The 14,672-nt window shown below is 33.2% G+C and overlaps 1 protein-coding gene across 3 annotated transcripts; it reads left to right on the plus strand.

Annotated features, from left to right (window-relative positions):
- Positions 1-1,132: 1,132 nt before the first annotated feature.
- Positions 1,133-12,646, plus strand: LOC133652905 (twist-related protein 2-like). 3 transcript variants are annotated; one of them, XM_062051848.1, is made up of 3 exons: positions 1,133-2,114; positions 2,231-2,340; positions 12,217-12,646. In XM_062051848.1, exon 1 carries the CDS (start codon positions 1,479-1,481, stop codon positions 2,055-2,057), a length of 579 nt encoding a protein of 192 aa, XP_061907832.1. In that variant the 5' UTR covers positions 1,133-1,478; the 3' UTR covers positions 2,058-2,114; positions 2,231-2,340; positions 12,217-12,646. The 3 variants fall into 3 exon arrangements, with proteins under 3 accessions (XP_061907832.1, XP_061907829.1, XP_061907830.1); XM_062051845.1 differs by having other exon boundaries at positions 1,133-2,340; XM_062051846.1 differs by having other exon boundaries at positions 1,133-2,336.
- Positions 12,647-14,672: the final 2,026 nt, after the last annotated feature.

Here is a 14,672-nt window from a genome sequence, read left to right on the forward strand (position 1 = left end):
GGGGAGATTTTTCCAGAAGATTCCAAAAAACAGCAGAGCACTCCTGCCATTAAGAGGATCAAGCATGTTCCTAAAAACAGCTAAATGCACCCGTCAAATACGAAACAATTGTGTGTTTTTTTTTTCCAGAAGATTACAAAAAACAGCAGAGCACTCCTATCATAAAGAGGATCAAGCGTTTTTACAACATGTTCCTAAAAACAGCAAAGTATTCCTGTCACATAGTAAACAATTGTGTTTTATTTTTCAGAAGATTCCAAAAATCAGCAGAGCACTCCTGCCGTTAAGAGGATCAAGTATGTTCCTAAAAACAGCAAAGTGCTCCTGTCACATAGTAAACAACGGTGGTGGGTTTTCCCCAGAAGATTCCAAAAAACAGCAGAGCACTCCTGTCTTAAAGAGGATCAATCATTTTTACAGCATGATCCTAAAAACAGCAAAGTATTCCTGTCACATAGTAAACAATTGTGTTTTGTTTTTCAGAAGATTCCAAAAAAACAGCAGAGCACTCCTGTCATTAAGACGACCCCTGACTTGTCTCCTGGCAGTATTGGTCCCTAAAAACATCAGAGTGCCTCTGTCACATACATGATCTTTGACCTGTGTTCCTGCGGTGCTTAAAAACAGCAGAGGGCTCTACTTTTTTTTTTTACAAAGTCTGCCCGTTTGCCCCTGGAGTGCTTATGTCAGATTTAAAAAAAAAGGGTTTTGACTTTGAGTTTTTTGGAGTGCAACAAAAACAGCAACATTACGTAAACATAGTGACTTTTTAAGGGTTAAAAACAGTTCTGCTAGTGAAATGATTGTTTGTCATCAGGATCAAATACGTACTTAGGAAATCAAACCTAAAGGGGAAGGGGGGTGAGAAAGACCTAGAAAAGGGGGGTGAGAAAGACCTAGGAGAGGGGGGTGAGAAAGACCTAGGAGAGGGGGGTGAGAAAGACCTAGAAAAGGGGGGTGAGAAAGACCCAGGAAAGGGGGGTGAGAAAGACCTAGGAAAGGGGGGTGAGAAAGACCTAGGAGAGGGGGCTGAGAAAGACCTAGGAAAGGGGGGTGAGAAAGACCCAGGAAAGGGGGGCTTGGGGGGTAAAAATCTGGAAGCAATAAAGTCGGGAATCCTCCGAGGCGACGTCATTGAGGTCTGATTTGGTTTGGCTCCACCAGACACCTTCTCCCTTTGATCACAGAGCTCCGCGGTTCAGGATTCCTGCACCAATCAGTGGATCAGATGGGCGGACCGCCGAGCGCTCCGAGGTCTCCTCCCAGATCCCAGTCCCTGCTGGATCACACGCTAGCTGGAGGAGGACCCATGCGGTGTGACGGCGGGCAGAGACCAGTGGCTGGCTGACCGGGGATGAAGGACAGAGACTCTTTCCACCGGACCAAAGGCAACTTGAGGAGCGGAACAAGACCGTGGAACAACGGGCCAAAGACCGGAGAGAAAGGGTGGAGAGTCAGCCCTGACTTGGCAGAGAACTATGAGAGACCAGCAGCAGACTGGCGCTGATCAGGAGAACCCAGAAAAACCGCCGTCCAATGCCTGCCCGGTTCTGGTGGCGACACCCGGACTCAGACGGAAACGGAACACGGGCAAACCCCCGGTGGACGACTCCAGCGCCCCATCCAGCGACCCCGTGGACCAGGTCCACGTCTACGCTCCCAAGAAAATCAAAAGCAGTCCTCAGCATCAGCTTTCCTCCACGGGACCGTCCCTGTCTCCGGGTCCCGGTCCCACCGGGGATCCGTCGTCTCCGGAGGACCCCCACGGCCAGAGGGTGATCGCCAACATCCGCGAGCGCCAGAGGACGCAGTCCCTCAACGAAGCCTTCGCCTCCTTGAGGAAGATCATCCCCACGCTCCCGTCGGACAAGCTGAGCAAGATCCAGACCCTGAAGCTGGCGTCGCGCTACATCGACTTCCTGTACCAGGTTCTGCAGAACGAGGAGGCGGACTCCAAGCCGAGCGGCTGCAACTACCTGGCCCACGACAGGCTGAGCTACGCCTTCTCCGTCTGGAGGATGGAGGGCGCCTGGTCCACCATGTCTGCCGGACACTAGTCTTTGGTCTTGGACTTCAAACGTGGACCACGTTCCAAATGGACTGGCAGGTCTCAGGTTACACAACAAAGACTCCTGAAGAGACTTCATCCCATCTGTTGGTCTTTCTTGGTCACCACCGACTTTGCTCTTGGTTCTGGTTTTCCTTTTTCTTTTTCTTTTTGTCTCTGCAGCAAAGACTGACGTCTCCGTGTTGGATCTTTTTGTCTCGCAATGTTTGACCCTTAGCTCCACCCCCAGCATCACCTCGTCACCATAGCAACCATCCTCATCAACAACGTAGGTATGCATCCCAGCGTTGTCTTAACTTGACTTGTAGATCCCTAAAAACAGCAGTATCCTTTTGTCATATAAAATTAGATGTAACTTGCACTTTTGTAGTAGATCCCTAAAAACAGCAGAGTGGTCCTGTCACACAGAGGATCTTTGACAGTGTTTTTGTACTAAATCATAAAAAAAACAGCAGTATTCTATTGTCGTATAAAATTAGATTCAACATGCATTTTTGTAGTAGATCCTTAAAAACAGCAGTATTCTTTGGTCATATAAAAGTAGATTTAAGTTGCATTTTTGTAGTAGATCCCTAAAAACAGCAGTATTCTTTGGTCATATAAAATTTGATTTAACTTGCATTTTTGTAGTACATCCATAAAAATAGCAGTATTCTTTTGTCATATAAAATTAGATTTAACTTGCATTTTTGTAATAGATCCCTAAAAACAGCAGCATTCTTTGTCATATAAAAGTAGATTTAACTTGCATTTTTGCAGTCGATCACTAAAAACAGCAGTATTCTTTTGTCATATAAAAGTAGATTTAACTTGCATTTTTGCAGTCGATCACTAAAAACAGCAGTATTCTTTTGTCATACAAAATTTGATTTAACTTGCATTTTTGCAGTCGATCCCTAAAAACAGCAGTATTATTTTGTCATATACAATTAGAAGTAACTTGCATTATGCAGTAGATCCCTAAAAACAGCAGAGTGGTCCTGTCACACAGAGGATCTTTGACAGTGTTTTTGTAGTAAATCATAAAAAAAACAGCAGTATTCTATTGTCATATAAAATTAGATTCAACATGCATTTTTGTAGTAGATCCTTAAAAACAGCAGTATTCTTTGGTCATATAAAAGTAGATTTAACTTGCATTTTTGTAGTAGATCCCTAAAAACAGCAGTATTCTTTGGTCATATAAAATTTGATTTAACTTGCATTTTTGTAGTACATCCATAAAAATAGCAGTATTCTTTTGTCATATAAAATTAAATTTAACTTGCATTTTTGTAATAGATCCCTAAAAACAGCAGCATTCTTTGTCATATAAAAGTAGATTTAACTTGCATTTTTGCAGTCGATCACTAAAAACAGCAGTATTCTTTTGTCATATAAAAGTAGATTTAACTTGCATTTTTGCAGTCGATCACTAAAAACAGCAGTATTCTTTTGTCATACAAAATTTGATTTAACTTGCATTTTTGCAGTCGATCCCTAAAAACAGCAGTATTATTTTGTCATATACAATTAGAAGTAACTTGCATTATGCAGTAGATCCCTAAAAACAGCAGAGTGGTCCTGTCACACAGAGGATCTTTGACAGTGTTTTTGTAGTAAATCATAAAAAAAACAGCAGTATTCTATTGTCATATAAAATAAGATTCAACATGCATTTTTGTAGTAGATCCTTAAAAACAGCAGTATCCTTTTGTCATATAAAATTAGATGTAACTTGCACTTTTGTAGTAGATCCCTAAAAACAGCAGAGTGGTCCTGTCACACAGAGGATCTTTGACAGTGTTTTTGTAGTAAATCATAAAAAAAAACAGCAGTATTCTATTGTCATATAAAATTAGATTCAACATGCATTTTTGTAGTAGATCCTTAAAAACAGCAGTATTCTTTGGTCATATAAAAGTAGATTTAACTTGCATTTTTGTAGTAGATCCCTAAAAACAGCAGTATTCTTTGGTCATATAAAATTTGATTTAACTTGCATTTTTGTAGTACATCCATAAAAATAGCAGTATTCTTTTGTCATATAAAATTAGATTTAACTTGCATTTTTGTAATAGATCCCTAAAAACAGCAGCATTCTTTGTCATATAAAAGTAGATTTAACTTGCATTTTTGCAGTCGATCACTAAAAACAGCAGTATTCTTTTGTCATATAAAAGTAGATTTAACTTGCATTTTTGCAGTCGATCACTAAAAACAGCAGTATTCTTTTGTCATACAAAATTTGATTTAACTTGCATTTTTGCAGTCGATCCCTAAAAACAGCAGTATTATTTTGTCATATACAATTAGAAGTAACTTGCATTATGCAGTAGATCCCTAAAAACAGCAGAGTGGTCCTGTCACACAGAGGATCTTTGACAGTGTTTTTGTAGTAAATCATAAAAAAAACAGCAGTATTCTATTGTCATATAAAATAAGATTCAACATGCATTTTTGTAGTAGATCCTTAAAAACAGCAGTATTCTTTGGTCATATAAAAGTAGATTTAACTTGCATTTTTGTAGTAGATCCCTAAAAACAGCAGTATTCTTTGGTCATATAAAATTTGATTTAACTTGCATTTTTGTAGTACATCCATAAAAATAGCAGTATTCTTTTGTCATATAAAATTAGATTTAACTTGCATTTTTGTAATAGATCCCTAAAAACAGCAGCATTCTTTGTCATATAAAAGTAGATTTAACTTGCATTTTTGCAGTCGATCACTAAAAACAGCAGTATTCTTTTGTCATATAAAAGTAGATTTAACTTGCATTTTTGCAGTCGATCACTAAAAACAGCAGTATTCTTTTGTCATACAAAATTTGATTTAACTTGCATTTTTGCAGTCGATCCCTAAAAACAGCAGTATTATTTTGTCATATACAATTAGAAGTAACTTGCATTATGCAGTAGATCCCTAAAAACAGCAGAGTGGTCCTGTCACACAGAGGATCTTTGACAGTGTTTTTGTAGTAAATCATAAAAAAAACAGCAGTATTCTATTGTCATATAAAATAAGATTCAACATGCATTTTTGTAGTAGATCCTTAAAAACAGCAGTATTCTTTGGTCATATAAAAGTAGATTTAACTTGCATTTTTGTAGTAGATCCCTAAAAACAGCAGTATTCTTTGGTCATATAAAATTTGATTTAACTTGCATTTTTGTAGTACATCCATAAAAATAGCAGTATTCTTTTGTCATATAAAATTAGATTTAACTTGCATTTTTGTAATAGATCCCTAAAAACAGCAGCATTCTTTGTCATATAAAAGTAGATTTAACTTGCATTTTTGCAGTCGATCACTAAAAACAGCAGTATTCTTTTGTCATATAAAAGTAGATTTAACTTGCATTTTTGCAGTCGATCACTAAAAACAGCAGTATTCTTTTGTCATACAAAATTTGATTTAACTTGCATTTTTGCAGTCGATCCCTAAAAACAGCAGTATTATTTTGTCATATACAATTAGAAGTAACTTGCATTATGCAGTAGATCCCTAAAAACAGCAGAGTGGTCCTGTCACACAGAGGATCTTTGACAGTGTTTTTGTAGTAAATCATAAAAAAAACAGCAGTATTCTATTGTCATATAAAATAAGATTCAACATGCATTTTTGTAGTAGATCCTTAAAAACAGCAGTATTCTTTGGTCATATAAAAGTAGATTTAACTTGCATTTTTGTAGTAGATCCCTAAAAACAGCAGTATTCTTTGGTCATATAAAATTTGATTTAACTTGCATTTTTGTAGTACATCCATAAAAATAGCAGTATTCTTTTGTCATATAAAATTAGATTTAACTTGCATTTTTGTAATAGATCCCTAAAAACAGCAGCATTCTTTGTCATATAAAAGTAGATTTAACTTGCATTTTTGCAGTCGATCACTAAAAACAGCAGTATTCTTTTGTCATATAAACGTAGATTTAACTTGCATTTTGGCAGTCGATCACTAAAAACAGCAGTATTCTTTTGTCATACAAAATTTGATTTAACTTGCATTTTTGCAGTCGATCCCTAAAAACAGCAGTATTATTTTGTCATATACAATTAGAAGTAACTTGCATTATGCAGTAGATCCCTAAAAACAGCAGAGTGGTCCTGTCACACAGAGGATCTTTGACAGTGTTTTTGTAGTAAATCATAAAAAAACAGCAGTATTCTATTGTCATATAAAATTAGATTCAACATGCATTTTTGTAGTAGATCCTTAAAAACAGCAGTATTCTTTGGTCATATAAAAGTAGATTTAACTTGCATTTTTGTAGTAGATCCCTAAAAACAGCAGTATTCTTTGGTCATATAAAATTTGATTTAACTTGCATTTTTGTAGTACATCCATAAAAATAGCAGTATTCTTTTGTCATATAAAATTAGATTTAACTTGCATTTTTGTAATAGATCCCTAAAAACAGCAGCATTCTTTGTCATATAAAAGTAGATTTAACTTGCATTTTTGCAGTCGATCACTAAAAACAGCAGTATTCTTTTGTCATATAAAAGTAGATTTAACTTGCATTTTTGCAGTCGATCACTAAAAACAGCAGTATTCTTTTGTCATACAAAATTTGATTTAACTTGCATTTTGCAGTCGATCCCTAAAAACAGCAGTATTATTTTGTCATATACAATTAGAAGTAACTTGCATTATGCAGTAGATCCCTAAAAACAGCAGAGTGGTCCTGTCACACAGAGGATCTTTGACAGTGTTTTTGTAGTAAATCATAAAAAAAACAGCAGTATTCTATTGTCATATAAAATTAGATTCAACATGCATTTTTGTAGTAGATCCTTAAAAACAGCAGTATTCTTTGGTCATATAAAAGTAGATTTAACTTGCATTTTTGTAGTAGATCCCTAAAAACAGCAGTATTCTTTGGTCATATAAAATTTGATTTAACTTGCATTTTTGTAGTACATCCATAAAAATAGCAGTATTCTTTTGTCATATAAAATTAGATTTAACTTGCATTTTTGTAATAGATCCCTAAAAACAGCAGCATTCTTTGTCATATAAAAGTAGATTTAACTTGCATTTTTGCAGTCGATCACTAAAAACAGCAGTATTCTTTTGTCATATAAACGTAGATTTAACTTGCATTTTGGCAGTCGATCACTAAAAACAGCAGTATTCTTTTGTCATACAAAATTTGATTTAACTTGCATTTTTGCAGTCGATCCCTAAAAACAGCAGTATTATTTTGTCATATACAATTAGAAGTAACTTGCATTATGCAGTAGATCCCTAAAAACAGCAGAGTGGTCCTGTCACACAGAGGATCTTTGACAGTGTTTTTGTAGTAAATCATAAAAAAAACAGCAGTATTCTATTGTCATATAAAATTAGATTTAACATGCATTTTTGTAGTAGATCCCTAAAAACAGCAGTATTCTTTGGTCATATAAAAGTAGATTTAACTTGCATTTTTGCAGTCGATCATTAAAAACAGCAGTATTCTTTTGTCATATAAAATTAGATTTAACTTGCATTTTTTAGTAGATCCCTAAAAAACAGCAGTATTCTTTGGTCATATAAAATTAGATTTAACTTGCATTTTTGTAGTACATCCATAAAAATAGCAGTATTCTTTTGTCATATAAAATGTGATTTAACTTGCATTTTTGTATTAGAACCCTAAAAACAGCAGTATTCCTTTGTCATATAAAATTAGATTTAACTTGCATTTTTGTAATAGATCCCTAAAAACAGCAGCATTCTTTGGTCATATAAAAGTAGATTTAACTTGCATTTTTGCAGTCGATCACTAAAAACAGCAGTATTCTTTTGTCATATAAAATTTTATTTAACTTGCATTTTTGCAGTCGATCCCTAAAAACAGCAGTATTCTTTTGTCATATAAAATTAGTTTTAACTTGCATTTTTGAAGTAGATCCCTAAAAACAACAGAGTGCTCCTGTCACACAGAGGATATTTGACAGTGTTTTTGTAGTAGATCATAAAAAACAGCAGTATTCTATTTTCATATAAAATCATTTGTCAATGTCATATAAATAAGATTTAACTTGCATTTTTGAAGTATATCCCTAAAAGCAGCAGAGTGCTCCTGTCACATAGAATATTTTTGATAGTGTTTGGTAGTAGATAATTAAAAACAGCAGTATTCTTTTGTCTTATAAAATTGCATTTAACCTTTCTTTTTGCAGTAGATCCATAAAAACAGCAGTATTCTTTTGTCATATAAAATTAAATTTAACTTGCCTTTTTGCAGTAGATCCCTAAAAACAGCAGTATCCTTTTGTCATATAAAATTAGATTTAACTTGCATTTTTGCAGTAGATCCCTAAAAACAGCAGTATCCTTTTGTCATATAAAATTAGATTGAACTTGCATTTTTGCAGTAGATCCCTAAAAACAGCAGTATTTTTTGTTATAAAAAAAAGATTGAACTTGCATTTTTGCAGTGGATCCCTAAAAACAGCAGTATTCTTTTGTCATATAAAATTAGATTTAACTTGCATTTTTGTAGTAGATCCTTAAAAACAGCAGCATTTTTTGTCATACAAAAAGATTTAACTTGCATTTTTGCAGTAGATCCCTAAAAACAGCAGTATCCTTTTGTCATATAAAATTAGATTGAACTTGCATTTTTGCAGTAGATCCCTAAAAACAGCAGTATCCTTTTGTCATACACAATTAGATTTAACTTGCATGTTTGCAGTAGATCCCTAAAAACAGCAGTATTTTTTGTCATAAAAAAAAGATTTAACTTGCATTTTTGCAGTATCCTTTTGTCATATAAAATTAGATTGAACTTGCATTTTTGTAGTAGATCCTTAAAAACAGCAGCATTTTATGTCATACAAAAAGATTTAACTTGCATTTTTGCAGTAGATCCCTAAAAACAGCAGTATCCTTTTGTCATATAAAATTAGATTGAACTTGCATTTTTGCAGTAGATCCCTAAAAACAGCAGTATCCTTTTGTCATATACAATTAGATTTAACTTGCATGTTTGCAGTAGATCCCTAAAAACAGCAGTATTTTTTGTCATAAAAAAAAGATTTAACTTGCATTTTTGCAGTATCCTTTTGTCATATAAAATTAGATTGAACTTGCATTTTTGCAGTAGATCCCTAAAAACAGCAGTATCCTTTTGTCATATAAAATTAGATTGAACTTGCATTTTTGCAGTAGATCCCTAAAAACAGCAGTATTTTTTGTTATAAAAAAAAGATTGAACTTGCATTTTTGCAGTGGATCCCTAAAAACAGCAGTATCCTTTTGTCATATAAAATTAGATTTAACTTGCATTTTTGTAGTAGATCCTTAAAAACAGCAGCATTTTTTGTCATACAAAAAGATTGAACTTGCATTTTTGCAGTAGATCCCTAAAAACAGCAGTATTCTTTTGTCATATAAAATTAGATTGAACTTGCATTTTTGCAGTAGATCCCTAAAAACAGCAGTATCCTTTTGTCATATACAATTAGATTTAACTTGCATTTTTGCAGTAGATCCCTAAAAACAGCAGTATTTTTTGTCATAAAAAAAAGATTGAACTTGCATTTTTGCAGTGGATCCCTAAAAACAGCAGTATTCTTTTGTCATATAAAATTAGATTTAACTTGCATTTTTGTAGTAGATCCTTAAAAACAGCAGTATTTTTGTCATAAAAAATATTTAACTTGCATTTTTGCAGTAGATCCCTAAAAACAGCAGTATCCTTTTGTCATATAAAATTAGATTGAACTTGCATTTTTGCAGTAGATCCTTAAAAACAGCAGTATTTTTTGTCATAAAAAAAGATTTAACTTGCATTTTTGCAGTAGATCCCTAAAAACAGCAGTATCCTTTTGTCATATAAAATTAGATTGAACTTGCATTTTTGCAGTAGATCCCTAAAAACAGCAGTATCCCTTTGTCATATAAAAGTATGGCAATATTCCACCTGTAAAAGGAGTCGGAGCCGTGACACGGGTGGGACATTACCTGTGTGAAAGGGGACAGAATCCAGCGATTGTCCACCATCAGGATGTAGCATCAGAGCAGACATTGTTTCACCTCTGCCTTTCATGCAGAACTTCCTGCTCTTCCCTTGACACTTCACACCCCTAACACAGAATTGTGGAATACCCTTTTCACACACACAAGAATCATTCCTGTTCTGTGTGAAAGGCACTAATACGGACTGTTGTGACAAAAATACGGTAAAAATGTGCTACAGACACAACTTCACGACATTGTTCCTTTTCCCTGTCACACAAGATGCCGTCCCGCCTCTGTTTCTAAGCCCAAAGCCCAGAAATTGTCATGCCGACTTTGTCTCTCCAGTCCTTGTTGGTGCTTTTCACACTGAACAACCACAAGTAAAAATGGTGCAACATACTGCAGGTCGTTAAATGGATCTTTTAAAGAGGGACGGTGGTAAATAGGGATAAATTAGGGAAAAACTCTTAAAAATGGGAAAAGGGGGGAAAGAGAGGTATAGAAATTGTGTGAAAGGGGCTTTTGTTTATGTCAAAGTGAGTATTATGTATATTATCAACTCAGACTACACTTTATAAATACATACTTTTTATCTTCAAAAAATTTAACTTGAGTCTGAAAAAGAGGGGAAAAAGAGGAATTGTGTGAAAGGGGCTTTTGTTTATGGTCAATCGAACATTTTCAGCATGAAAACTCATCCTAGACTTTGTGAATACCTACTTTTTATCTTGGAAAAATAGCTTGAGTCTAAAAAAAGCAGTAAAAAGCTGGATTGCGTGAAAGGGGCTTTAGTTTATGTCCGAGTGAACATTTTCAGCATGAAATCTATTCCTACACTTTACAAATGCATACTTTTTAGCTGTAAAAAATGCAACTTGAGTCTAAAAAAAGCAGGAAAAAGAGAGATTGTGTGAAAGGGGCTTTAGTTTATGTCCAAGTAAACATTTTCAGCATGAAAACTCATCCTACACTTTATAAATGCGTACTTTTTATCTGTAAAAATGTAATTTGAGTCTAAAAAAAGCGGATGGAAGGGGTTGTGTGAAAGGGGCTTTAGTTTATGTCCAAGTGAACATTTTCAAAATGAAATCCATTCCTACGCTTTATAAATACTTACTTTTTATCTGTAAAAAATGTCACTTGAGTCTAAAAAAAGACGGGAAAAAAAGGGATTGTGTGAAAGGGGCTTTAGTTTATGTCCAATTAAACATTTTCAGCATGAAAACACATCCTACACTTCATAAATACACATTTTTTATCTGTGAAACATGTAACTCGAGACTAAAAAAAAAAAGCGGTAAAAAAAAAGGGATTGTGTGAAAGGCGCTTTAGTTTAGTTTTTTAGCATGAAAACTCATCCTACACTTTATAAATACGTACTTTTTATCTGTAAAACATGTAACTTGAGTCTGAAAAAAAAGGGATTGTGTGAAAGGGGCTTTAGTTTATGTCTAAGTGAACATTTTCCACATAAAAACTCATCCTACACTTTATAAATATGTACTTTTTATCTGTAAAATATGTAACTTGAGTCTAAAAAAAAGCAAGAAAAAGAGGGATTGTGTGAAAGGGGTTTTAGTTTATTTTCAACTGAACATTTTCCACATAAAAACTCATCCTACACTTTATAAATACGTACTTTTTATCTGTGAAACATGTAACTTGAGTCTGAAAAAAAAAGGGATTGTGTGAAAGGGGTTTTAGTTTATTTTCAACTGAACATTTTCAGCATGAAAACTCATCCTACACTTTATAAATACGTATTTTTTATCTGTAAAACATGTAACTTGAGTCTAAAAAAAAGCTATTAAAAAAAAGGGACTGTGTGAAAGGGGCTTTAGTTTAGTTTTCAGAATGAAAACTCATCCTACACTTTATAAATACGTACTTTTTATCTGTAAAATATGTAACTTGAGTCTAAAAAAAAAAGGGATTGTGTGAAAGGGGCTTTAGTTTATGTCCAATTAAACATTTTCTGCATTAAAAACTCATCCTACACTTTATAAATATGTACTTTTTATCTGTAAAAATTTTTTAACTTGAGTCTAAAAAAAGAGGGATTGTGTGAAAGGGGCTTTAGTTTATGTCCAAGTGAACATTTTCCGCATGAAAACTCATCCTACACTTTATAAATACGTACTTTTTATCTGTGAAAAATGTCACCAGGCTCCGAGATTTGTACTAAAAAATAAATTTCTCTCCCTTCCCAGCTGCTGACAAAAAAAAAAGGACCGGCGTGTTGTCCGGGCCGTGCCGCCATTTTGAGCCTCGGAGTCCTGCGGACTTTGGCCTGGACGACGACAATATTCCCGCTGGAAGGAGCATGAATGCGTGTTTGAAAAGGATCAAGCCCCAAAGTGTCTTCATGAATAAAGTTGAGTTGAAAGTCTGTGACGTCCTGTTAAAAAGGCTCCTTTTCTTTAACGAGGTCTGCACGCCTTCCCACTCAGTCAGGAACTCTTCGCCTCCACAAAGAACATTCTAGAATGTGCAATTAAAAAGCCCTGTGAGGTTTTTTTTTAATAGCCTGTTTGGAGCTTTTTAGACGTGATTTTCATTGTTTTTGGCTTTGAAAATAGTCGTTAAAAAGAGGGAAAATGGAGGGAAAAAAAAGGGAAAATTCAGCGACAAATAAATATCACGCCAATCATTTCATTTTGTGTGACAAGCAAGTGAAACATTTTAAAATAACAACTATTTTGATAAAAAAAAAAGATGAAAAGCAGAAAGAGAGTTGTGTAACGTTATTAAAGTGAGGAAACTTACTTTACGTAACTTTTCTTCTTGCCTCGGGTGTTGTTTCGGGGAAAAGTGCTGCAAAAAGTGTCAACTTCAATCCTTCAAATTTCACTTTTCATGCAAATTCTTAGTTTGCTGGATTTCAGGCACAGAATGTTCCCCCCACTTTGAGCGTCCGAATGGAGTTGCTCCATTATTTGGTACTCACGGGCATTTGATGTATTACAGTAATACTCAGAGCATTCTTCCGTCTCAATATTGTCCACAATTATATTTAAGTGACATTTATGTTGCTACTTGTGTCATCATTTTATTATTTTTATTGACAGTAACTTTAGACTTTTGATAATTATGTTACAATTTTAAATTTCCTGCAACTACGTTTGAAATAATCTTATTACATAACTTATTTTATATTATTTTTGTTGATTTATTACAGTACGACTGTCAATCTAATAAAAATATATTTTGTATTAATAGTTTTACAACCGTTAATGTATTTTATGTTTTATTAAGTATTCTTAGGTCATAATAATTATATTAATATTAGTATATTTAATATTAAAATTCCATAGGCATTCTTGCCCTTGTATTTGTTCTGCTCTTTCATTTTTTTTCATTAATATTGAAAAAAAAGAAAAAAAGTTTAGCCCAAAAATGAATGATTTTGTGTGAGGGCCACATTTATGTTGCTACTTGTGTAATCATTTTATTATTTTTATTGACAGTAACTTTAGACTTTTGATAATTATGTTACAATTTTTAATTTCCTGCAATTACGTTAGAAATAATCTTATTACATAACGTATTTTATATTATTTTTATTGATTTATTACAGTACGACTGTCAATCTAATAAAAATATATTTTGTATTAATAGTTGTACAACCGTTAATGTATTTTATGTTTCCAAAATTAGGTAGTAATATTTATATTAATATTATTATATTTAATATTAAAATTCCATAGGCATTCTTGCCCTAATATTTGTTCTGCACTTTATTTTTTTTCCATTAATATTGAAAAAAATAATAATCTAGCCCCAAAATAAATGTAAATAATCGATTTTGTGTGAGGGCCACATTTATGTTGCTACTTGTGTAATCATTTTATTATTCTTATTGACAGTAACTTTAGACTTTTGATAATTATGTTACAATTTTAAATTTCCTGCAATTACGTTACAAATAATCTTATTACATAACATATTATTTTTGTTGATTTATTACAGTACGACTGTCAATCTAATAAAAAATATATTTTGTATTAATAGTTTAACAATCGTTAATGTATTTTATGTCTCCAAAATTAAGTATTCTTAGGTCATAATATTTATAATAATATTAATATATTTAATATTAAAATTCCATAGGCATTCTTGCCCTAATATTTGTTCTGCACTTTCTTTTTTTTCTATTAATATTGAAATAATATATAATTTAGCCCCAAAATAAATGTAAATAATCGATTTTGTGTGAGGGCCACATTTATGTTGCTACTTGTGTAATCATTTTATTATTCTTATTGACAGTAACTTTAGACTTTTGATAATTATGTTACAATTTTAAATTTCCTGCAATTACGTTTGAAATAATCTTATTACATAACATATTTTATATTATTTTTGTTGATTTATTACAGTATGACTGTCAATCTAATAAAAATATATTTTGTATTAATAGTTTTACAACCGTTAATGTATTTTATGTTTCCAAAATTAGGTAGTAATATTTATATTAATATTATTATATTTAATATTAAAATTCCATAGGCATTCTTGCCCTAATATTTGTTCTGCACTTTATTTTTTTTCCATTAATATTGAAAAAAATAATAATCTAGCCCCAAAATAAATGTAAATAATCGATTTTGTGTGAGGGCCACATTTATGTTGCTACTTGTGTAATCATTTTATTATTTTTAATGAC

The sequence above is a fragment of the Entelurus aequoreus genome, linkage group LG07 (assembly GCF_033978785.1).
Source record: "Entelurus aequoreus isolate RoL-2023_Sb linkage group LG07, RoL_Eaeq_v1.1, whole genome shotgun sequence".
Lineage (NCBI taxonomy): Eukaryota > Metazoa > Chordata > Actinopteri > Syngnathiformes > Syngnathidae > Entelurus > Entelurus aequoreus.

What these genes read in the sequence shown, in the direction of transcription:
- LOC133652905 (XM_062051845.1), top strand. Translation starts at nt 1,479, where the DNA reads ATGAGAGACCAGCAGCAGACTGGCGCTGATCAGGAGAACCCAGAAAAA.